Raw genomic sequence first — 23,638 nt, 5'->3', positions numbered from 1 at the left:
GGCCGAGGCTGGGGGCAAACCCCACTCCTGGGGCTGTAGGGTGGGCCCCTGCAGGCACCCCGAGCTGGGAGAAGGGCTTGGGCACGGGTAGGGTTGGGAGGAGGTGGGATTGGGGTGGCTGCTCTGCTTTTTTGGGGGGGTTTTATCCAGCCTCCAGCTGCAGGTGGCTCCCAGGTGGGTTTTGGGGGGGGTTTAGTGGAAAATGCCACGAGGAGAGGGCTGGTGGTGCAGGGAGAAGGGCTGAGCTGGGGTTTGGGGGCTGTGCTGGGGCTGCTCTCCTCCCCGATGCCGTTTCATGGCACGTTTTCCCCCAAAACGGTGCTCGCTCCCAGCTCGGCACAGCACCGGGGCTCCTGCCGTGGTGGGGACGGGGACACGTGGCCGTCACCGTCCTCACCTCGGGGAGCCCCGGGGACAGCAAACCCAGAGCCCCCCGCTTGGCTGATGGGGTGGCATTTAGGGGAAGGGCCCTGGGGCATGGGGGTGGCTGGGAAAACCCTAAAAGTTTGTGCAAACGGCCCTGCTCCAGATCCCAAATGCACACAGCTGTAGGTTAGCATCCGAGAGCAGTGGGAAGGGCGCTCGGGGGCTTGGTGTTAATCCCAGGGAAACCTCTCCCGGGGGTGTTTTCTCCGTGGGAGGGAGCTGGGGGGGCTCCTCCAGGAGCAATCCCCGCTGGCGGTTGCTTTTCCTTGGGAAACGAGCCGCCTCTGTGGGGTTTTTTCCCTGCCCACCCCAGCGATGGGCAGCGGCACGCTTCGCCTGGGGCACCCCATTTGGGGTGGGTGCTGTGGGGGCACGGGGGGAGCCCAGGGCAGGCAGGCAGCAGAGGTCTCCAATTTTTCTTTTTTTTTTTTTTTTTCTTTTTCCAAGCTAAAAAATAAAAAATAAAATTTAATTTGATATTTGGCTCTGTCCCAGGCCTGGAGGGGAGACTTCATGAATGGCTGCAGACCCTCGCAGCCCCTTCCAGGGGTATCTGGGCACGCATCTGATGGGACACGGGGCCCGCTTGGTGCCGGGGGGGCTTTTTGGGGTCAGACAGACCCCAAGCAGGGTCCCCCGTGGGGTGCCACCCCTGTCACCCCCCCGTGGGTGCCCATTTGCGGCGCGCTGCCATTTGCAGGCAGTTGCCATGGGTGCCCGGGGACTTTTGCTGTGGAGGGGGATGGCGCCTCTCTCTCCCCCCCTTCCTCCTCCTCCTCCTCCTCCTCCTCCTCTTCATCCCTCCCTCCCGATGACGTCATGGATGACCACGGTGGTGACAGGGCCACCTGTGGGCTGCTGAGGGGTTTAAAGAGCCAGGCTGCGGCGGCGACGGGAGCCCCGGCTATTGTCTGCGCCCCTGGCAGCGGGGGGACGCGCAGCCCCCAGACCCCACACACACACATACCCCCCCCCCATCCATCCATCCATCCATCCACCCCATCCATCCATCCACCCCATCCATCCCACCCCACCCCATCCATCCCATCCCATCCCATCCCATACAACCCATCCCATTCCATCCCACCCCATCCCCACACCACCACCGCCACCGCAGCTCCCCCGGTGCCATTGCTCTCCGAGCCGCTTCCCGCTCGGTTTTAGGGCCAGCGAGGCTGGGCTGCTGCCCCTACAGAGCTCCCACCAAGGTAAGGCTGCGCTCCGTGGCCCCCGCAGCCCCCCCAGACCCTGCTGCAGCCCCCCCACCCGCTGGGCCCAGCTCTGACAAAGGGGTCGCTCCGTGCCACCGAGGGGAGGTGGCAGGGCGCTGTGCCGGGACCCCCAGCCCGCAGCCCCCCGGGAACCCGCTGGGATCCAGCCTTAAGGATGCTCCCACCGCCTCCCTGCCCTCCCCTCGCCTCCCCGCAGGGCACGGGGATTATTCCAGAAGACAGGGCGACCCCTGGGACAGCGGGCACCCCAGGGTGGCAGAGCCCCGCTGCCCCCGAGGGCCGGGATGCCGTGTTTTGGGCAGCGCCAGGCTCCCTTTGCCTCCACGCTGGCTTTCCCCGAGCACCCCTGCGGGCACCCAGCTCTCACCCCCTCGGCCAGGCACCCACCTTCCTCGCGTGGCACCCCCGGGGGCATCTCCTTGTCCCCGGCGCTGTGCCACGCACCCGGGGCTCCGAGCCCCGAGGGCTTTGCCGGGTGCCGGTGGGTGCTGCGGGAGCCACGGGCACGGTGAAGGAGCAGGGGCAGAGGGGCTGCGTCCTCCCCCGGGCTCTGCCCGGTCCCCAGGGTGGTGGCATTGTGTCCCGCTGTCCTTCCAGCAGGTAAGTGCCCTCGTTCCGGCTGCGGATGTCGGCGCCGCTTGGATGTGTGGGGTGGAAAAAGGGTCCGGGAGCGGCTGAGAGCACAGCGGGGTGGGGATGCACGCATGGGGACGGGCACCTTCCCTCCTGGTGAGGCTAAGGGCACGTCCCACCCCAGCAGGGACCGTGCAAGTCGGCAAACTCCTCACCTGGGCACCTCGGGGGTCCCTGTGCCCCCAGCCTGCCTCTCCCTTGGGTGCCAGGGGGGTAGAGCTCCACGGGGGCTGTGTTGGATCCCATGTTGGTGGCCTCGGAGGGGTGGCAACTGGGCAAACCCTGCGGCTAGTCCTACCCTGGGCTGCCCCTGCAGCCTTCCGGGGGCAGATATCGAGGCAGACGGGGATGAGGAGCGTGGTGGATGCGTTGCCCAGCCTTGAGAAACGGGGTATAAACCACTGCCCGGCCAAGGGGGCCGCGCGGAGAGGAGGCGGCTGCGGGGCTCTCCGCGTGCCGCTGTGGCGGCGCTGGGGTGTGAAGGAAGGAGCCGTGGGGCCTTTCTGCACGGAGCCTGGCAGAGGATGAGGAGGGCTTGGGCTGGGCCTGGGTTTGGAGCGAAAGAGGCAAAAAAAATTGTCGGATGGGTGGGAATCTCACCTGGGAGCTCACAGGTCCTGCAGCGGCCGAGCGGTCATGAGCAAATGCGCCAGGCACCCTCTGCTTGCCCCCCTGTGCGTGGGCAGGGGGTGATTTTAGGGGTTAATTAGGACATAGTACATGTGCGAGGGGCTGGAGTCGAGCCGAAAAGACCCGCGGTCTGTCTGGACAGGCACGGAGCGGGCAGGGAAATACCACGGGCAGGAGAAGTTGTGGGGTGGTGGCTGGCCACGACGGCTGCTCCAGGGATGCCGATGCCTCGCTGAGCTTTCGCCGCCCCAAAATGCTGCGAGAGCCCATTCCCGGTGCGACCAGGGGAGCGTGTGCGTGCGTGAGAGCACCCAAACACGCACCCATGCACACGTGCCGTACCCAAATACGTGGCAGCGCTCAGCAGCACCGCCGTGTAAGCTGGGTGCGCTCCCCGGCCCTACAAACACAGCCTGCAAACGCCGCTCTCCACTCCCACAGGGAACCACTCGGTGCTGGTGGCAGACAGCGACGCCGTGGCTCGGGCTCTTCTTTGCCCCCTGTTTTTGCGGCATCCTAAATCCTGCTCCGCAGGCTGCAGCCCAAGATGGTGCCTCCATATGGGGCCAAGCGCAGCAGGCGAGGTGGGGACCTTGCTGCCACTCGGCTGGGCACGAGAGAGGCAGAGCTGAGGCTCGATGCGTTTCCTCCCCGGGCTCTGCTCGCCTCCCCAGGAGCTCAGCACAGCCAGGCAACGTGGCAGCGGGACCACAAACCCCAGAAGTTGCACCCCACAAATCCTGTCGGTGTCTCTGCCCCTGCCAGAGGGTTGCAGGAGCGAGGTGCTGGCTGGCTCTCCCTCCACGGGGCTGTTGCGGTGTGCCTGCAGCAGGGTTCGGGGCTGCGCACCCCAGCCTGGCAGCATGGGGTGTGGGGAGCAGCGCCCGTGGCACGGCCTCGGGGGTCTCCAGCCAAAGGGTCTCATTCTGGGAGCAGCTCCCGCAGCGTCCCAGTGTCTCGCCAGTTTGGGGCCTTAAAGCAGCTCCCCGGTGGGAAGCCCCAAAGGCAGGGCGCGCAGCTTGTCCCCGCACAGCTCCCCTGCTCTCCTCCCCAGGGGCTCAGCACAGGGGACGGAGCCAAACCTTGGGGGCTCTGGGGACAGGACAGAGCCCCGAGCATCCCTCTCCTCCTCCCCGTCCCCACTTCACCATCCCCGGGCCATCTGGCCACGCTCATCCACCTTAAACAAACGCTGGAGCCTATTATCCAGCCCTGCCTTCCCCTTCCTCCCCCCCCAGACAGATGGAGGCTGAGCGCGCCCAGAGCCCCGGCCCGCAGCATTCATGTGCGTGAATGAGAAAATTGAATTATTTATGGCCACGCGAAGCAGGCTGGCGGAAAGGACTCCATTACGTGGCGAGTACCTGTTGCTATGGAGCCGGGGCTTCTCCCCCTCGCCCGCCCGGCCCCAAACACCCTCCGCATCCCTGCCTGTCCCCATCCCTGCCCTTGTCCCCTTGGGATGCTGGCTGGAGCAGCAGGATGCCCAGCTCCGCCGGGACGCCGACCTCTCCAAAATCCTCCTGCATTGCAGCCGCTCCCTGGGGCTGCCAAATCCTGCGGTGCCGGGGCATCCCCGCTGCTGCTCCTTTCCCAAACCCTCCTCAGCCAGCAGCGAGGGTCCCAGGGGCACCCTCGGGATGGGACCAGCTCTGGGGGTGGTGGGAATGGGACCTGGCAGCCCCCGCTCAGCGCAGGGACTCCCGCTCCTCCCGGGAGGCTCTGCAGGGCTAAGAATAGCCTCCGGCTCCGCTCCCGGAGCTGAGTGGGCTCTGCCGGGCTCAGAGGAATAAAAAGCAGGCAAACGCTTATTTTAGGCGCTGCAGTCTCGGCAGCTGTGACTCCGGTACACCCAGGGAGCAGCCTCGCGGAGGGTTTACCCCACAGCCAGAATACAGATGGCCAAAATCCCACCCAGATCCCAAGCTCCCCGTGAGCCCCTTTCCATCCTCCTCCCTGCTGGGGGGGCTCCCACCCCTCCTGGTCTCAGGGGTGCCTTTCCCCAGCTCCCTGCCTTCACCTCCTGCTCTGGCTGGCAGAACCCTATTGAGATATTTAGGGTTTGCTTGGTGTCCCGAGATGTGCCCCGGCCAAACGAGACAGACAAACCCCACAGATATCCCTGTGTCCGAGCCAGGCATCTATATGGGATGCTTGGGCATGGGGCAGGTGTGTGCTGGGGGCAGCCCCCACACCAAGGGGGGGAAGCCGTGGGTCTGCCTGGCTCCCCTCGCCCCCAAAAATAATAAAAAAAAATAATAAAAAAAATAAAAACCCACAAGAAAAAGCTAATTGTTGCCATGGCTACGCCGAGTGGCCTTTCTCCGCGTCATCCTCGTCGCTGCTGTCACAAGGTTAAGGCGGTGGGGAGCGGGGGGGGGGCCGTGTTTTCTTGGGGAAAACCATGGCAACAGCCACTTCTATGGGAGCAGCTGCGGCCGTGGGGAAGGGGCCGGGGTGCACGGTGCCAGCCGAGCTCGGAGATGGGGCCAGCAGCTCTGTGAGCCGTGGGGCAGGAAGGGGAAGGGGTTTTCTGGGGCTGCTGGCCATGGGGAGTGGGGAAATCACTGTTTATCCCCAAAAAATGTACCAGGGAAAGGCCCCGGTGGCACAGTTTGTATGACCACGGTGTTGGTGGAGTCAGCACCGGCCCCAAAAGGGCCTCCCACAAGTGGTGCGGCCTCTCCTGCTGCTGGGGCCGGCTGGGAGGGAGCACAAGCAGGGTTTTTGGGGCTGAAGGACCCTAAAAGAGCCGTCAGGGCCACAGGGGTGTCCTGTGGGGTGCTGGGCATGGAGGGGCCCGTGCTGGCCAGGCTTCGCCCCAGCCCGCAGGCCCGCTGAGGTGTTGGTCCCAGCTGCAGGCTCCGTGCTGGCTCCCATTGCCACACGGAGCTGGGAATTATCTCTCTTTGCAAGGCAGACTCTTAATTAAGACCGTTTCCCTGAAGGAAGCCAAGATGGAGAGCTTCAATTCTCGGTATTCCAGCGCTTTCTGGCGTTCGTTTCCACACCAATTAGGGCACAAATTAGTCATCCGGAGTGCAATTCAGTCCCTGTGCTCGGGGGAGGCTCCTCAGCACGCGTGCCGTCCTCTTCCAGGGACACGGGTTGCAGGTGCGGGCACGGTGGCCTCGTTGGGGACAGGGTAGGGACAAGCTGGGACCCCAGGAACCAAAATCTCCATGGGTTGGGGTCTCTGAGGGGTCCCCATGGGCTGCGGGCAGCTCTCCTTGGCTGTGCACGGTCCTACAGACTGCGGGGCCACGACGCTGAGACAGGGACCAAAAGGAGCAGCTGGAGAATGAGCCACGGGCAGCACGACGGGAAGAGAAAGAGTGGAGGAAGAGAAAGGGCCAGGCTGATCCCCAGCCCCTTCTGCAGAGCCTGTGATCCCCGATGGTGCTGGCAGGGAAGGAAAGATCCCAGAAATCATTTTTTTGGGCTGGTCGATGAGCGTTCAGCGCTGTCCCTCCGACAGCTACACCACCGACAAAGCTCTCTGAGTGCAGAGGGGATTGAGGATGAGACTCGTTGCTCTGCACCCCGGCGCAACAGCATCCCAGCCCTGCAAGAACTGGCAGAGAAGTGTGCTCTGATGGCAGCTGAGCTCTCGATCTTGATATTTCTGGGTCGTGACGGCCTCTCCGCACCGCAAGAGCACAGCGAGCTCCCTCGTGCCCCGTGAGCACGGCCACCACGCCGCTCGTGGCCCTCGCCCTGTGGCAGCCTGCCCCGTGCCCGCTCCGGCTCCTTCCAAACGGCACCGAAACCCCGCCGGGAGCCGCCTGCTCCTGGGGCATGCCCTCCTACCCCCCATTAGTTAGTGGTTGTCTTAAGCACTGAAGCATTTGTAGCCTTATTCCTCCTAATCCTGCCTAATGTAGCTGTGGCTGTCCTCATTAGCCACGTAATTGTCGAGCAAACACAAAACAGGCCCTGACACAGTCGAAGGAAATTGGTTTAAAAATACAAACCGGCATTCTCGGAGGTTTTCAAAGGGGGCCCTCCTATTTATATGCAGTCACACAGCGCCACGTGGAACAATGAAAAAGTCACTCTTCCCCCAAATACGGATTTTTCGAAGCATGTTTTATGACAGTGCGGGCTTGAGATGCCAGCAGGGGAAATCCCCCGGCCCCCGTGCTGAGGACAAGCGCATCTCCTGTCATTCCCTGCCACACGAAGGGGTTTCCAAGCAGAGGAGATGGCATCGCCCACCCACGTGCAAGCACACACTCAAGCACACGCACACACACAGCACAATGATCGCCCCAAGGAGAGGTTTACCCATCCCCATCCCCGAGCGATAAACCCTACAAATTTCAAAGGGGTTCCGTCCCCTCCTGACAGCAGCCGACAGGCCTACGTTAATTGAGGCAGCAGCGAGAAATCTAATTAACCCACAGCACGTCGCGAAGCTGCTGCGGTACCCAGCTCTAAATGCCACCCCGGCTCTCGGGGCAGGCACTGGCCTGGCGGTGGCACCGAGTCGCCCGGCCGTGGGCCGCCACCTCCTGCTCAGCCTCGGAGGTGCCCTCAATTCCGCACAAAGCGTCCTGGTGCTTGCCTCCACCTGCTTCTTCATGGCATCTGAGACTCTCTTCCAGCTCCAGCCTTTGGAGCAAGCACCCGCGCTGCTGCTCCTCCTGCTCCGGCCTTCAGGCTCCCCAGAATTGGCCGCCAGGACCCGGCGGTGTCAATCTGCTGATTGCGCCCAAGTCTGGGAGATGGGCTGAGGTCGCTGAGCTCCCACCGTAGCTCTTAGGCTGTAATTACGTTCAAGGCTCTTTGCTTCGGCGATTTCTCCTTGCTAATGCTTGGAGCTTGCCGCACCGAGCTTTTCTTCAAGGCTGACCTCCACGCGGCTTCCCAGGAGAGAGCCAGGCCTGTTATTTAAACCAATTCACAGACCGTCTCCCGAAGGCCAGTTGCCCATTATGGGATTTTTTTGAACAGCAGGAATCCGCAGGGCTGATGGCGGCTGAGCTCTTTGTGCCGGCTGGGGGAGAAGCAGAAGAAAAAGGATGGATGGCGTGGGCTAGCATCGCTTCCCAAGCTAACCTTTCCCAAAATCCTGGAGGTCGAAGGATGGAAAAGCTTTTAGGCAGGTCTCCTCTTCTGGGAGGTTAGAAGATGATCCGCTGAGCGTGCTGAGGTCCTGCTCAAGGTGCTCCAAGCGTGTTGGGGATAAAAAACACCAGGCAGGAGAAGCTTCCCAGCAAACAGCCTTCCCAACAAGCACACGGGGCTGCACCAGATGCCCGGGGACACAGCAACACCCTGAGCAGCAGCCTCAGCTCTGTGCCTGCCCAGACAGAAGGGATGCATTTATTTTATTTATTTATTTATTTATTTTTTGAGGAATCCCATTGCCCGAATCCCTCCAAATTTTGGCACGGAAAATAATGTGGGTTGGAGACCTCTGGCCCACACACAGCCAGCCCCTCGTGGGGAAGCTCGGACACCATCGCCTCGGAGGATGGAGCCAAACCAGGTCGGCGTGCTCCGAGGGGAGAGGAAGAGGAGCTCCATTTGGGGGCTTTCATTTGTTTATTTATTTATTTATTGAAGAATTAAAAAGTGGCAGTGCTAGCGCAGGGTAATTATCCCTCTGTTCCAGCTGAAATACAATTAAGGCAGCTCTCAACGAGCCCCCGGGATATTGTGGTTTACTAATTAACAAGCGGATATGCTGTGGCCCCTGTCACGGCAATTACAGCATGAGACAGGCTTCAGGAGCTCTAATTACACGTCAGCCCACGACACACGCCGCAGGACAAATTAACGAGGGCCCGGGCTGGCGACGGAGGGAGCTCACCCAGCGAGAGGCTGAGCTGGGTGGCGGGGAAGGGGATGGGGACAGGGACGAGTAAGGGGGACCCGGGGGGGTCTCCCCGGCTGGGGACGGCGGCACGGGGAGAAAATTGGGGTGAAACATCCCCAAAGCCATAGCGGTGGCAGCTGGGGATGGGGGAGCCTGGAGTGCGCTTTGCTTTGCTCCCCGAGCCAGGAGGAGCCTTTCTGGCAAGGTGGTTATTGGAAAAAAGTGAGGCGGGCCCAGGTCGGATTCAATGAATGATTTCGGCCGGGTGATGAAAAATAAAAATAAAAAATAAAAATCAGGATTTTTGTAAATCCGTTTTGATCTGCTCCGTTTTGAAGAGAAGTTGCCGTCCAGAGCATATTGGAAAGGTGGAATTAAAGCAAAAAGCACACCTAGAGAGGACATTTTGTTTCTGGCAGAAGGAGAGGATGTTTGCCAGGGGTTTTTTAGGGAGAGCAGCCCGCAGGGAGAGGGGCTGGGGGGGACACAGCAGGGGTGCTGGGTCTGCCCTGGGTGACACGGGGGTGATTTTTGGTGTTGTGTACCCCCTCCAGGAGGAGCTCCTTGAGCAAAGCAAGAGGAAAATGGGAGGTTTCACGGCAGGCAGGTGCTTTTCCAGCCGGGAGCACAGCCAGCAGGGTGGGACTCGGTGTTTTTGGGGAGGAAGGAGGAGGAGGAAGAGTTGGGAGGGTGGAAAAGGGGGGACCCGACCCCGTCCTCGCTGCTGGCACCGGGAGCAGGAAGCCACCGGAGGCCCCCCTAGCAGCACAGGGGCGGCACCGAGTCCCCAAATAGATCTCATTAACCATGGCAATTAACACGAGCTGGGCCCTCTCTCCGTCTCGCCGCCCCCGCCGGGGCCGTGCGTGCACCCAGCCGCTCCCCGCGCGGCGGGCACAGCCCGGCTTATCGCCGCCGGCAGGAAATTGCCGCGCAGGAACGGCACGTTTCACTTTTAATAAGTTTGGCAATAAAACGTCTCGTCAAGCCAGGCCGCGACAGAGCGATAATTGAAGCCTCGGCGTGGCCGTAATTGCTCGCTGCTCTCCTGGGGGCGAGCCAGGAAGCCGGGAGCTGGGTTAGGGGGGGGAGCATCCCTCTGCCTCCTGCCCTGGGATGAGGAGGGTCTGCCTCGCGTCCCCATCCCGGGCAGCCCGTCCCTGTGCTCCTTGTCCCCAGAGGTGTCCCCAAAGCAGTGGCACCCGTTGGGATGTGGCGGAGGAGGAAATCTGCATGGGATGGAGGGGTTGGGGTGCGAGCACGGGGGACAGGAGGTGCCCGAGGGGTGGTGGAGGAGGAGGAGGAGGGCAGTGGGTTTGTGCCGTCTGAGAGGGACTTCCTAGGAGGGACGTGGTCTCCTGGGGGATTCGCACGAGTCAGTGCGGGAAATGCACAGCACCGAGAGCATAAAGCAGGGATGAGGAAAGCTTTCCTTGGCACCCAGCTGCCCGAGACCCTCCGGAGACCCCCAACGAGGTCCTCCTGGGTACCAACTTATCCCCTTTTCCACCCCAATCACCCCGTCCTCCCCCGAGACACCTGACCCCGAGCTCCTCTTCCCCACCCACCGTCCCCATGGGCAGGGGGGTGACGTCCCCCCCCGCAGGGATGGGTACAGCCAGCGCTGCGCGGGGCGGTTAATGGGGACGGAGTGGCTGGCAGCAGGAAATGAGGCATTTCGGAGGCACAGCAGGGACGGGCTGCTGCTGCTGGCGGGGGTCCTGGCCAGGCCGGGCGGCTTTGTTTGCCTCAACGCGGCGCTCGGGGGACGTTACCTGGAATTACTGATCTGCATTCGTCACCATGATCTTGCTAATTGGCCACCGCCGCCTCCCAGCGTGGGGACTGGGCTCCTCGTCCTTCCCCAGGGTCCCCGCTCTGAGCAGCACCACGGGGGGCAGGGGACGGGGATGGGGATGGGGCTGAGGACGGCTGCATATAGCGGCACCTCGCTTTGCTTCGCCCTTCTCCCACAAAGCTCCCACCCAACACCTCCCTCGCACCCGCACGCTGTTTGCAGGCCCTGACCCCGATTCCCGCAGTGCCCCGTATTTGCCCCCATATTCGCCGGTCTTTTTTTGCACCTCTTTCCCAGCACAACCCCCTCGGTGCCCTTTTGTTTCTCCCCCCCCTGCAGAAGCAGCCCCCTTCTGTGCCGTGAGATGCGCCGAGTGCCTGCCGGTGACCCCGAGCTCGGAGCTTAGCGGGATGAGAGGAGCTCACAGCCCTCGCGTCGACCCCTTTAAAGCCATTTTGACTTTTTTCCCACTTCCATCCTCGCGCCTTGCATGGAGGAGAAACTTGGGGTTTGGGAAGGAAGCTGCCGGAGCAGAGAGGGATCCAGGGGAGGTGCCAGCAGCCACATCCATCACCCAGCCCCGAGGGTTTGGGGAGGAAAAACATAATTTGTAGGGTGTCTCAAATCTCCTCCTGACCAGGCACAGCAAGCTCCTGGGGGCACGGATGGGGGACACACATCCTGAGTCCCTATATCACGGAGAAGCCGGCGTGGGTCCCAATGGGATCAGGCCAGGCGCCCTGTGGAAGACTAGTGATTTTGTTGTTGTATGGCTCATCCCACAACAAGTCACAGTCTGCCCTAGGGCGCACGGCCGCTGCGGCGAGGAGGCACACGGGGACGCGGCCGGGGCCCTGCCCAACGCTCCTCGCTTCTGATCACCTCGGGCGTTGCTTCCGTCAGCCTCCGGAGCGGAGCGACGAGGGGACGGTCTGAAACCCCCTGTGCCACCTGCCCCGGCTGGAGATGGACATCCTACAGCCGGGACATCCTATAACCAGGACATCCTACAGCCAGGATATCCTATAACCAGGACATCCTACAGCTGGGACATCCTATAGCCGGGATATCCTACAGCCAGGACATCCTACAGCCGGCATATCCTACAGCCAGGACATCCTATAGCTGGGATATCCTATAGCCAAGACATCCTGCAGCTGGAGCACCTTATATATGGGACACCCTGTAGCCGAGGTGCCCCATACCTGCAGCACCCCATAGCTAGGGCATCCTATAGCTGGGACACCCTACGGCCAGGAGCACTGCATCCCTGGGCCACCCTATAGCTGGGGCACCTTATACCCAAGGCATTCTATAGCCAGGATGCCTGATAATCAGGATGCCCTATAGCTAGGGCACCGTATAGCCAGAATGCCTGATAGCCAGGACGCCCTATACCCAAGGCATTCTATAGCCAGGATGACTGATAGCCAGGGTGCCCTATAGCCAGAACGCCCTATAGCCAGGACACCCTATAGCCAGAATACCCTATAGCCAGGGCGTCCTATAGCCAGGGCACCCTATACATGGTTCACCCTATAACTGGAACACCCCATATCTGGATCACCCTATAGCCAGGAAGCCTTACACCTGGGACACCCTATACCTGGGGTGCCCTTATACCCAACTCACCCTATATCTGGGCCATCCTATATCCGGGCCGCCCCATACCTGGGGTGCCCCATACCCAGGTCACCCTACACCCAGGACACCCCATACCCGGGTCACCCTATAACAGGGTCCCCCTATACCCAGGTCACCCTACACCCAGGGCGCCCGCAGCACCGCCCCGGCGCGCCTGACGTCACCGGCCCCGCCCTCCGCATGCAAATCACCCCTCCCTCTCAGCCAATGGGAGAGCAGCGGGGCGTGGCCAGCGCAGGACTTGCCCGGGCATGTGAGCGCGGCGGCTTCCGGGCCGGACACGTGGGGAGGCGGTGGGTGAGGGGGGGGCTGGGGGGGCAATGGGACCGGGTATGGGGGGGGGGGGGGGGGCAGGGGTATGGGGTATGGGGCCGGGCAGTGGGCAGGCAGGGTCCGGGGGGGGGCAGGTTGTTTTGGGGGGGGGCAAAATGTTTTTTTGGGGGGCAGTTTTTTTTTTTAGGGGGGGCGTTTTTTTAAGGGGGGGGCACATTGGGGTCGGTAATGGGGCTGGGGGCTTCGGGCGGTGGCACAAGGGTCGCCACCCCCTGCCCACACGGCCTGTAGGGGATTGGAGGGGGGATTTGGGGTGTGGGGGGGCTGCTGGGCTCTCACTGACCCCCCTTTTTTACCCCCCCCTACAGGCATGCCTCCGGGTAAGGGGCAGATGGTGCCGCTGCCGCCCCCCAGAGCCCCCCCACCCGCACCCAAGGGTGCCCAGGGCCCCCCCGGCAGCAAGAAGCGGAGCCGCAGGCACCAGCGCTACCTGGAGCGCCGGGCGCTGCTGGAGCACAGGGGGCTGCTGAGACCCCCCCGGGGGCTCCCCGAGACCCCCCCGAGCTGCGGGAAGGTGCCCAAGACCCTAAATGGCAGCACCAAATCCCCAAATGGCACTGCCAAGACCCTAAATGGTACCACCAAGACCCCAAATGGTACCACCAGGTCCCTAAATGGCACCACAAAGTCCCCAAATGGCACCGCCGAGGACGCCACCGGCACCGACACCCCCACGGGGGTGCCCCCCCTGCGCCCCACTAAATACGTGGCCATCGACTGCGAGATGGTGGGCACGGGCCCGCGGGGGCGGCAGAGCGAGCTGGCGCGCTGCAGCGTGGTGGGCTACCACGGGGACGTCATCTACGACAAGTACGTGCGGCCCCAGCTGCCCGTCGTCGACTACCGCACGCGCTGGAGCGGGGTCACCAAGGGGCACCTGAGGAACGCCATCCCCTTCAGGGCCGCCCAGGCCGAGGTGAGCCATAGGGGGGGGGTCCTACGGTGGCCAAAAAATGAGTTTGGGGAGGGTGCGTGGTCGTGGTGCATGCTAAGAGGGGAGGGGAAGGGTGATGTGGACTTGCACAGCAAAACCAGTTTAATTTATAGGAAGGATTCACCAGGCCCAGCACTGCTTGGCTCTGGGATCCCAAAACACTCCAAGTGAAGGAACTGAACCGATCCCAATTATATTTTATACCTGTATTTTATACCTGACGGAGGTTTTGTGTGTTTAACCCCCCCGTGATGCTTCCAGATCCTGAAGATCTTGAAAGACAAGATCGTGGTGGGACACGCCATCCACAATGACTTCCAGGCCCTGAAGTACGTCCACCCCAAGGACAGGACCCGAGACACCAGCCGGATCCCGCTGCTGAACCAGAAGGCAGGGCTGCCCCTCAGGGCCAGCGCCTCGCTCAAGAGCCTGGCCAAGCACCTGCTGCACAAGAAGATCCAGGTGAGCTGCGGACACCTTGCTGTGGGGTGGGGCTCCCATTTGGGTCCCCATTCGGGCTCCTGAGTTTCTTTTCCCACATCCTTGTGGGGTCTGGGAGATGGAGACCCCCTGTGCTCATCCCGCGTGCCCTCCAGAAGGAGAAGAGAGACATCTCCTCGACATCGAGCCTCTTCCATCTCCAAAAAACCCCAGCGCTGGTCCTACAAGCACGCAAACAGTGGGATTTCCGCCCTCCCTTGCTTCTAACCACCTTCTCCCCTTGGCTCAGGTGGGCTCCAGAGGCCACTCGTCGGTGGAGGACGCCCAGACGGCCATGGAGCTCTACCGCCTGGTGGAGGTGCAGTGGGAGACGGAGCTGGCCCGCAGCCAGCCCGCCCGGCCCCCCAGCCCCCCCACAGACCCCAGTACGGACAGCGACCAGTACCTGGACGACCAGTACTGGCCCACGGACCTGACTGCGGGCAGCCCGTGACGGGGCCGGCGTCTCATCCACCTGGTTTGGGACCTGGCGCCCTCAGCTCGTGGGCACGGAGGCAGCCGCCCACCCCCTTCCCCAGGGGGGAAATCTCCCCCAAAAACGGGATCCGTGGGGACCAGCCGGGAGAGGCACCCGTGGGTGCGTGGCTGTGGAGTGGGGCTGGCGGGGTGCTTCTGGTGCTCTCCGAGGGGATGCTCTGTGTGGAGGGTGGTGGTGTGTCCTGCTGCTGGTCGGAGGATGGAGGTTTGGGGGCTCTCCGCACCGTGGTGAGGGTCTCAGCCCCGGGACAGCAGCTGGAAGCTGCTCTGCTGCCACCTGGCCACCCAGGGCCGGGGACAGGAGCAGTTTCCTCCCCGTTTTCTTTGCACAGCAAATCCTGGCAAGAGAGTCCAGGTCTAATCTGTGTCTCTAAACCCTGTTGGAAACAGCTTAGGATGCACTTTGTCAACTTCTGAATTAAAAATCATTATTGCAAAAACCTGGATGCCTTTGCTTTTTCCATGTTGGTTTTTTTTTTTTTTTTGAGTCCCTTGTCACGGGAGGGGTGTGGGTGTCCTGCAGCGCTGCTGGCAGCAGGGAAGCTGCTCCCCTGGGTGCCGGGTGGGTGCTGCTGGGGGCAGCATTTTCATTTTCCAGAATGAAACGTGGCCGTGGGGGGGGCTGGCTCAGACCCGCTTCCCTGCGGCTCCCTGCGTGAGTCACCTGTGGTTGGGGCACTTTTAAGAGCTATTCAGAGGAAAAAGGGGGAAAAAAAAAACTATTGTGGCTCTGAAGGCTCATCCCAGCCTGGGGAAGTGCTGTGCCTGCAGGAAAACCTGCGTGTGGCTGGCGGCTTGCTACCTGAGCACAAAAAGATGGATTTTATGGGAAGGGTGCGGGGTCCCCGTGGGCACCCCAGCCCTTGGTGCAAGAAGGGAGGCTTCGGGATGGCACCGTGGGGTTTCCAGGAGCCTGGCCGTGCAAAAAGCTGGCACAGGGGCCAGTGTTAAAGCAAAATCCGTGGAGCACAGCAGGGCTGGGAGACTGCTCCAGCCCCAGCCTGGGGAAGCAGGCGAGGAGCTGGTGACGCAGCGCACCTGACGCACGCATCGCTGCAATAACACCAGGCGGCCTGCGCTCCCCTTAACTCCTCCCTGCCTGGCGGAGGAAGCCTGGGGATGGCTCAGAAATGCTCTGCCACATCCAACAGGTCAAAAACCTGCCCTCCCAGCGGCACTGCTTGAGCAGCTCTGCTGCTCCAGTCCAAGAAACAACCGTGCAGCACCCAAGTGCGTGCAGGGGGATGGCTGGTGCGGGTCTGCGTCCCTCCTCGCTGCCGTTCCCACCTCTTCCAGGCTGGCAGGAGGGAAGCACGGGAGCCTGGCTGGCTTCGGGCTCGTTTCTCAGCGTATTTTCCCCTCGCTGCCCCAGGCTGGTGACCCAGGCACAGGTTGTCCCCAAAGTGCTGGCTGTGGCACGGTGCTGGTGCGCGGGGATGGGGACGGAGAGCTGCGACAAGAGGTGCAGGGCCGGGAGGTTTCTCAGCCTGTGACTCATCCTGCGAGGCAGCCAGGCACAGGCGAGAGGAAGGAGTAATTAAGGAGAAAAAAAATCACCATCAGAAGAAGATCTCTGAAGTCTCGGCCATCCAAACGCCGTGGTGAGGACGCTTTCGGAAGCGTGCCTGGGCCGGGCTGCGGCGCACGGGATCGGCTTTGCAGAGAGGGACAGAAAGCTGTAAGCTCTCACCCCCTGCGATCTAGAGCCATTGCAGAGCTCTCCCAGCCCAGCTCCCTGCCCGTCCCCGTCACCACCACGACGATTTAAGGCCCTGCTGAGCCACTGCCCTGCTTCGGGGCACACCTGAGGGCGGCGATGCAGCCAGAGCGCTGCTGCCCACGCACAAGCTTTGCTCCTGGCCTTTAATCTCCAGCTTTTGGAGAAGGAGAGGAACAAACTGGGGAGTAGCAGGGATTTACATCGGCTTTGAAGGGCTGCAGGGCATCCCTTCATGCCTGCAGGGCACCCTGAAGGCCCAGCACGGGCATCCCTGCAGGGTCACAAAGCGGGGGTGGGCGATGGGGAGGCGGCTGCACCCCCAGCCCCCTGGTGTTGGGGAGTGCCAGCCAGCTTGGCTGGGAATCACATAAAACGGCGATTTCCACCCCTTTTTCCACCCAGTGAACCGAGCAAGACCTAATCAGGATTTTCACAGATGTTTGTGAATATTCACCTAAATGTCAGGGAGCTGCTGCTGCGAAGAGCCCGCGCCTGCCTGGCTTTGTCCCCGGAGCTGCCCGGTGGTGCTGAGCACCTTTGGGCGGGCAGAGGAGAGCAGGAGCAAAGCCTGGGCCAGCTCGTCATCCGCGCTAAATTTCGTGACAATTCGAGAACCCGCAGAGAACTCTCCGGTTGTCTCAACGACCCTGAGTAATGATTAACACGAGCCCACGGATCCGGCAATGGGGACTCGGGGCTTTTTTATCAGAGGAAAAACATTGTCAAATGAGTTTTTTTTTTTTTTTTCCAGGCAGCTGCAGGAGCAGGTAACTGATAAGCTCGTCATTGGAGTGGGGCTGAGCCAATGGGAGCCGATGGCGACAGCTTTTACTTCTGTCTAGCAACAGCTTCTCCTCCAGCAGCAGACAATTCGAACCGCGACCCGCTCCCCGTGCTGCTATCCAGCCCCCCCCCCCCGCCACCCTGCTAAACGGGGCTTGGCGTGGGGGTCCCTCACAAATTGAATACTGGGTTGTCCCGTTCCCTGCACAATTTGGTGCTCCTGTCCCTCGGGGTGAGGGCTTTGCTGCCGTGGAGACGTGCGTGTCCCCATCATGGTGCACACAGGCTCTGCACCATGCTGCCTGCACGGCCAGAGGTGCTGGGGGCTTCTTTGGGGTGGGTGTGGGATGCCCATAGGGTGCTTGCCCTATTTAGGACCCCAACAGCAGCTTTGGCCAGGAGAGCTGGCTCCAGGGATGTCTTCCCCACCCCATGCAGCGAGCATTTGGTCCAAATGCGGTCCCATCCCCAGTGTCTGTGCACGGAGCGATGCTGGGACCAACAACCAGCCCAGGGCATCTCCCTGCCCAGGAACAGCCCGTGGGGGTGCTGCTTCACCGTGGGGACACAGAGGGACACAAATTCCCCCCGCCACTTGTTGAAAACCAAGCTGGTTCACAGCAAACGTGGGGAATCAGCCCCGTTGCACCCCTACCCCCGGCATCGCCCCTCTCCTCTCCACCCGCAGCGGGAATTAGAGGGCAGAAACCTCTCTCCGCCTGCGCTCCAAATTAAAATCTGTCGCCCTAATAACCTGCCCGGGCGGAAGAAGCAACGAGGTGCGACCCGGCGATGAACAGGCACATCTGCCAGCTGGAGCTGCAGGAGGGGTGTGCGTGCGGGCATGTGTGCGAGCTGCCGGCGCAGCCTCGCGGATTGGCTGCGAAACCCCCTTGCAGCCGATGCGAGGGACCGGGGTGGCCTAGCAACAGCCGTTCCCCGATGGAAAACAAGGCACTTCAGCACGGCGCCTGGCTGCTGAGGAAGGGAGATGATGGCACATCTCCCCCTGCCCCATTTTCTGGGGGCTCCGGTGCCGGCACCAAAATGCTGCGCCCGGAGGCTGCTCGCACCGTGCCCCAGGGGTGTGGGGTGTATGGGGTGGGCTTGCTGGGGGGTGAAACCTTCCCTGCACAGCCACAGCTCCGTCTGGCAGGTGTGGGGTCACCCCAGCGCTGCGATGGGGACCCCAGTAAGGTGCGGGTTGGGAAAACGTGCAGTTCCCAGTAAGGCAACAGGGGTCAGAGTGATTCTTCCATCCCCAGGAGCTGCATCATTTTGGGGAGCATCAAACTTTTGGGGTTCCAGCCTGCTTTTCTCCACCCCAGCTCACCCCTGGTGTGCAGATGGACAGCTGCTAGAGCACCTGTGGGTTTGTTTTTTGTTTAATTTCCTAAACCAAAAGGGAGGTTTCAGAGCTGCCCAGAGGCCAGGAGCATCCTTGGGAGAAGCACAGAAAGCACTGGGACCACCGCTCCTGCACCCCTGGCACCCCCTCACAAAGCAAGCCTTGAGTTAGCCGCCACATTTGGGGATTTATTTTTTTCCCCCAAAAACTGGGAAACAGCAAAATACTGACCTCTTCCCGGTGCCCCCTGGCCCAGGGCAGAGCATTGAGGGCAGAGTGACCCTGCTCCCCAACGGAGCATCCCCAGCTCCCCGCGGTGATGCTGAGGGCTCCTCTTGGGCATCATCACGCAGAAACCTGGAAAACAGCAAAACCGTGACCCTGTGCTCCTATGGCCGACCCCCAGGGACCCTCCCCTGGTTTCCCCTCCGTGCCTGCAGGCCGGGCTGTTCACTAGATGGTGCCCTCGGGCTGCCGATCTCCCGTTTGGTCCCTCGCAGGCCGGGGATGGGGCAGCCTCTCTTTGCTCAAACAGCCAGCTCACCCCCCCAGGCTTCTGCCAACATCCCAAGTAATGCACGGCTCTTCCCTTGACCACAGCTGGGGCCAGCATCTTGGTGGGTGATGTGTGTCCCTGGCCTGCCACGAGCCCACGAGAGGAGTGTGAATGCCCCGTGCCTTGCCCCCATTACATTTTGGGGACCATTGCTTTGTATTAAAACAGTGGAATTAAAAGACAAGTTGGGAGTACACTGACCATTCAGCCCCCTCGGCAGCACAACAAGGGGCTGGTATCACAGGGAACAGCACTGAAACCTCAGCACAAGCACACCGATGGATAAAATAGCAATAACGCACAGCCAGCACCCCATATAGCCATGGTTCCACAGGACCTGGGCAAGAGGACGATGAGCTAAGGCATATTAGCCCTACTGAGATATTTATTCACTTTTACACGTAAAACAGCCAGCATAAAGCAGCGTTGTGCACCCGTGTTAGGGAGGAGCAGGAGGAGGCGAGGGGACAGGGTGGCAGGGCACGGGCAGGGGACCTGGGACAGGAATAGCAGGGGCTGCAGGTCAGCGCCGGGCTCTGTTTGCAGTGCTGGGAGGTCACTGTTTGCTTTTGGCCTTCACCTGGCCCGGCCGAGGCTCCTTGCCTTTTAATAGAAACCGCCCCAGCCTTCATAAAATGGGAATCCCAGCTGCGAGCAGCATCTGCCGGGGCCAAGTCACACACGGGCACCCTGCGGTGGCACCATGGGACATACCCACGTCGCCCCTAACCCTCCGCTCTCATAAAATAGCAGAAGGATGGGAAAGATCAAAGCCAGAGCTGCACAGAGAAGCGCTTGTTGGCATTTTAAGATGGCATTAATACACGGTTCTGGTCAAAAAAAAGGTGCTCCCAAAATGGTTTCTTGTTGCCCTTTCAGCAGCAATTTTGTCCCAGACATCCTAGGGGATGAGACCTGGGGAGCTAGGGCAGCTGAGGGAGGTGCATGCCTCTTGGCCTCCAGCATGGCTGGCTAAAAAGTGTAAAAAGGTGTGAAATGGGGCAAAATGGCACTCACAGCCTCCACAACAAAAGCAGAGTCTGTGCTCCTGCAGTGGAAAAACCCACTGGTAAGGCTCAATGGTCAGGTTGGGGGGAACTGGGGAGGGGTAGGAGGGAACCTGTGATCTCTGTAATCCACCCTTGTGTAATCTCAGCACACCCCCTTACAAATGCCTACAAAGCACCATGTTTGTAGCATACGCTATGTTTGACATGTGTGTACTCCACACCTAATTGTAGCTCAGGAGTAACTTCAGAGCAAGAACACCAACCCCTACCCATCTGCTCAAACAGGTGAATTTTTACTAATGGGCTACAAAATATCCAGATACCCAGCTACAGGAGGAGCAGGAGGGAGGCAAGCACCACCAGCCCCGCTCTGTGGAAACACCCCCCCTCTCTCAAGCTGCCTTTTTAGCTCCAGCTTTTTTTTTTTTTTTTAAATCATATATATAAGTTTGGAAGAGAGCCTCCTCACTGCTGCTTTTCTTCACCTCCTGCCAACTCCCCCAGCCTTTTGATGCCTCCCCCAGCACCTCACCCCACTGCAGACCCCAACCCGGGGGCTGGCACTGCCAGGCTCTGGTGCAAAGTAACTGCAGCCTGTCCCTACACTGCTCTGGGAAGCAAACCAGTCCTGCTCTGGCTCTGCCAGGCTTTTGATGCTCACACAGCCCCGTCGCTGCTCCCTGACTCAGTTTTCCCACTGGCAGCATCGCAGTGGGTGGAAGGGAGGTTTGCAAACCGCTGTGAGATCCTCAGTGATGGGAGCTGTACCTCCCCCCTTCCCATGGGGGAAACAACCCAGCAGAGAGAAGTGAGACACGCACGGGGATGTTCGCTTGGCTCTCAGATGCTGCTTTGAAAAAGCAAGCTGAGAACACAGCTAGGAAGTGCTGAAACGGGCAGGGGGAGGATCGGCCCCTTGGAGGGAGCAGGATTGAGGCCAGGGAACAGAACCACGAGGCAGAAAGTCAGCCTGTCACACCAGGAGGAAACATTTATCTGTGCTCTCAGGGAAAGCCTCTCATGCTGTTGTTCTGGTAGAATAAACACAAAATCAAGGCAACAGCTCTTCAGGTGCGCCCCGGGCTCCAGAGCAGCTGGGCTGTGCCTACACAGCTCATCCCATGGCTCCGGGTGGGATGTTAGGGCCCTGCAAAAAGGCCCTAATTTCCCTGGGGAAGATGGTGAGAAAGGCAAAGCTCAGGTCTCCTGACCCCAGGCTGGGAAGAAGCCACCAGGCAGGACTGATGTGGTCAAGAAGACCCAGCACCCCCAGCGGGCTGTGCCTCAAGCTCCATTGCTGGACAGCTTTCTGATGTGCTCGGTCCCCACAAGGAGAGGAAGAAGTCTTGAGCTGAGCCCCAGGTGAAGGCAGAGCAGATAAAAGCCTGTTTGGGGACTGGCGCTGCCCCTGTTTAGGAATCATTTTGGCCAACCCGCAGAGCACTGCTGGTTCCCCCAGACTAGGTTCCCAATTAGCCTCTCTGCTCGAGCACAGTTGGAGGGCAGAAGATGCCCTGCAGCGCTCAGATCCTCACCTGGCCTGAATTATCCCTAAAGTGCAGTGTAGTTAAGGTTAGCAATGGATCCAGGCTTTAGCTGGTTTAAAAAACATGGCTTATTACAGGGGAAATTAACCCGTTTCTGCTGGCCACACAGTGGTTTGCAGAGAAGAGATCAATAAATGAGAATCAGCCTCAAGAGAAACAGAAGAGCAGCGCTGCTTATAGCCAGAAATCAACCGAAAGGGCAGACTTGTAACAGGAAACATGCTCACAGCTGACTAGCAGCAAGAAAAGCCTCAGCTTTTAAAGAGAATGGGAGCAGCAGGCATCTTTCTTTCATAATTAGAGGTACAGGAATTAGGTGACCCTGAAGGTCCCTCCCAACCCAACCCAAAGTGACCTGCACCACCACGAAGGCACACAGCTCTCAGGCATTAAGGAAAAAGAAGCCACCCCTGGATCATACTGTGACATCCCAAAAAGAAACAGGGGAGGGGATGCCCAGGGGGCAAGAGACACAGGCTGCCCAGAGAACGGGAACAATAAGGGCCCCCAGGACCATTTTTTTCCTCAGCAGAGGAGCAGAGAGCATCCCACCACCATGCCATGCCCTCCGGTCTGGGACAGCTCCTGCACACCACATCAGCAGAGCTGTAGGTCCCTGCTCTGCTGCTGGCAGCCTTACAGGCTCCTGCACAGCCTCTGGGCTGCACTGAAAGCATTGCAGTACCCAAAGCATCACCTCTGCTCCGCCACAGCCACCTTTGAGGTCTCTGCACCCACCAGGAGCCGAGACCCATCCACCTTCCCCTTCTGATGTGCATCTCCAGAGAGCGAGGCGCCGAGGAAAGGGGATTCAAAGGCTGCCTCGCCAAACAGGGAGTCACTTAAGCAAGAGAGGAAGGCAGGGAGAGCCCCGCTCAAGAGCTTTGAGATGTCAGATCTGAGGGACTGAGCCGCACCTGCAGGAGCTCAGCAGCAGCTCCGAGAGCACCCTTAGCCCCAAGAGGATGAATAGGAGCTGCCCCCCTTCCTCTGACACCTACACCCCTTTTGAAGTCTGAGCTCATATCCTAAAAAGCTAACTGTTTTAAAGAGAAGCGGAGAGAGAAGGAAGCATCTTATAGCAAAGAGTAGGTGAGCATGCACATCCTACTGCTGTTCATTAAAAATAGCTTGTAATCTCATTTTTTTCCAGCTCAGAGAAAGTGCTGTGTATAAGTAGATAAGAGGCTTACATACCCAGGAGGCTCAATTAATGTTCTTAGTTCACATGGCCCCAGGTAGAAGGCATTGCTGACCCTGAGCTGCTGCTACCAACTGTTTCAGGAATAGCTTTCTTTTAAGTCCTTATAATCAGAGACTTTTTTAAAAAAATGTATTTCTAGTACTCCTCACCTCTGTAACGCTTCCGTATGATCTTCCCTCGCTTTACAGGTACTGCCAGCTGCATACCAGCAGCCTGGTGAATACTATTGCTCTTCCCTTCCCCCTCTGCCCAAACCCCAAACAAAAAGGAGAAGCCTTCCTGAGCCCAACCCTATATAGGGGAGCTGGATGGGCTCAGCTGTGCTGTGTGAGGGCCTGCTCTGCCCACCTGCACCCATCCTGCATGTAAATGGACATGGTGTAGGGATTTTGGTCTCTCCTGGCATCACTAGTGACTACACATGAAGGTGATTTTCTCATCCAAATGATTTTTCTTCCCTTCTTTCTGCCCCCTTCCAACCCTCAGCACCTCACAGCTGATCTCCCTCACTGTGGGGAGGATCCGGCCCAGGTGCTGGGATGGACAAAGCATTTCACCCTGGGTGCGATGTGTGCTGTGTGCCGTGTGCCCAGGCACACCGTGCTCCTGGATCCCTCCTGTGTGTCTGAGGAAGATAATCACATTTCTCAGCCCAACACCCATCCCTTCCCCTCCTGCCCTGCTCCTCTGCCTTCCTCGGGGACCTCACAGTGTCTGCACAGCTGATGTGTGGTGGGGAGGCTTCACCAGCATCTGCACTGCACGGGCTAGGGAAGCCGAAGTGCTCCCTGCTCCTGAAAGGGCCATTTAATCCACTTCCAGCCTCTACCCCTCCCCTGGACCTCCCTGGCATGCGGGACACAGGGACTTTTATTACACTGCTGCAAGCCTTGAAGGGGACTGATCATTTTTGTGCCTGTTCCACCCCTCACGGAGAGCCGTCTGCTCCGCCGGGCCACCAAGCTTACGTGCCTCTGGCCACGCACACACCGCCGTGGCACCAGCACAGCCAGCGGCCTGCTTTGGCCCCAAAAAGCC

General features: G+C 60.2%; 1 protein-coding gene across 2 annotated transcripts; it reads left to right on the top strand.

Moving 5' to 3' along the window:
* The first annotated feature begins 12,415 nt into the window (after positions 1-12,415).
* Positions 12,416-14,862, top strand: AEN (apoptosis enhancing nuclease). Of its 2 annotated transcripts, none has more exons than XM_084293149.1 (4): positions 12,416-12,440; positions 12,829-13,436; positions 13,716-13,916; positions 14,185-14,862. In XM_084293149.1, the coding sequence occupies exons 2-4, from the start codon at positions 12,831-12,833 to the stop codon at positions 14,386-14,388; spliced, it is 1,011 nt and encodes a 336-aa protein (XP_084149275.1). In that variant the 5' UTR covers positions 12,416-12,440; positions 12,829-12,830; the 3' UTR covers positions 14,389-14,862. The 2 variants fall into 2 exon arrangements, with proteins under 2 accessions (XP_084149275.1, XP_084149274.1); XM_084293148.1 differs by having other exon boundaries at positions 12,434-12,480.
* Positions 14,863-23,638: the final 8,776 nt, after the last annotated feature.

The sequence above is a fragment of the Netta rufina genome (assembly GCF_964035555.1).
Source record: "Netta rufina genome assembly, chromosome: 11".
NCBI classification, from domain to species: domain Eukaryota; kingdom Metazoa; phylum Chordata; class Aves; order Anseriformes; family Anatidae; genus Netta; species Netta rufina.
Note: the sequence above shows the minus strand (reverse complement) of the source record. Positions and strands in the feature narration are given on the sequence as shown.

Excerpts from the sequence above, each read along its gene's own strand:
- AEN (XM_084293149.1), top strand. The coding sequence starts at position 12,831 with ATGCCTCCGGGTAAGGGGCAGATGGTGCCGCTGCCGCCCCCCAGAGCC. Across the intron at positions 13,437-13,715 it reads TCAGGGCCGCCCAGGCCGAG|ATCCTGAAGATCTTGAAAGA; the intron begins GTGAGCCATAGG and ends TGATGCTTCCAG. Across the intron at positions 13,917-14,184 it reads TGCTGCACAAGAAGATCCAG|GTGGGCTCCAGAGGCCACTC; the intron begins GTGAGCTGCGGA and ends CCCTTGGCTCAG.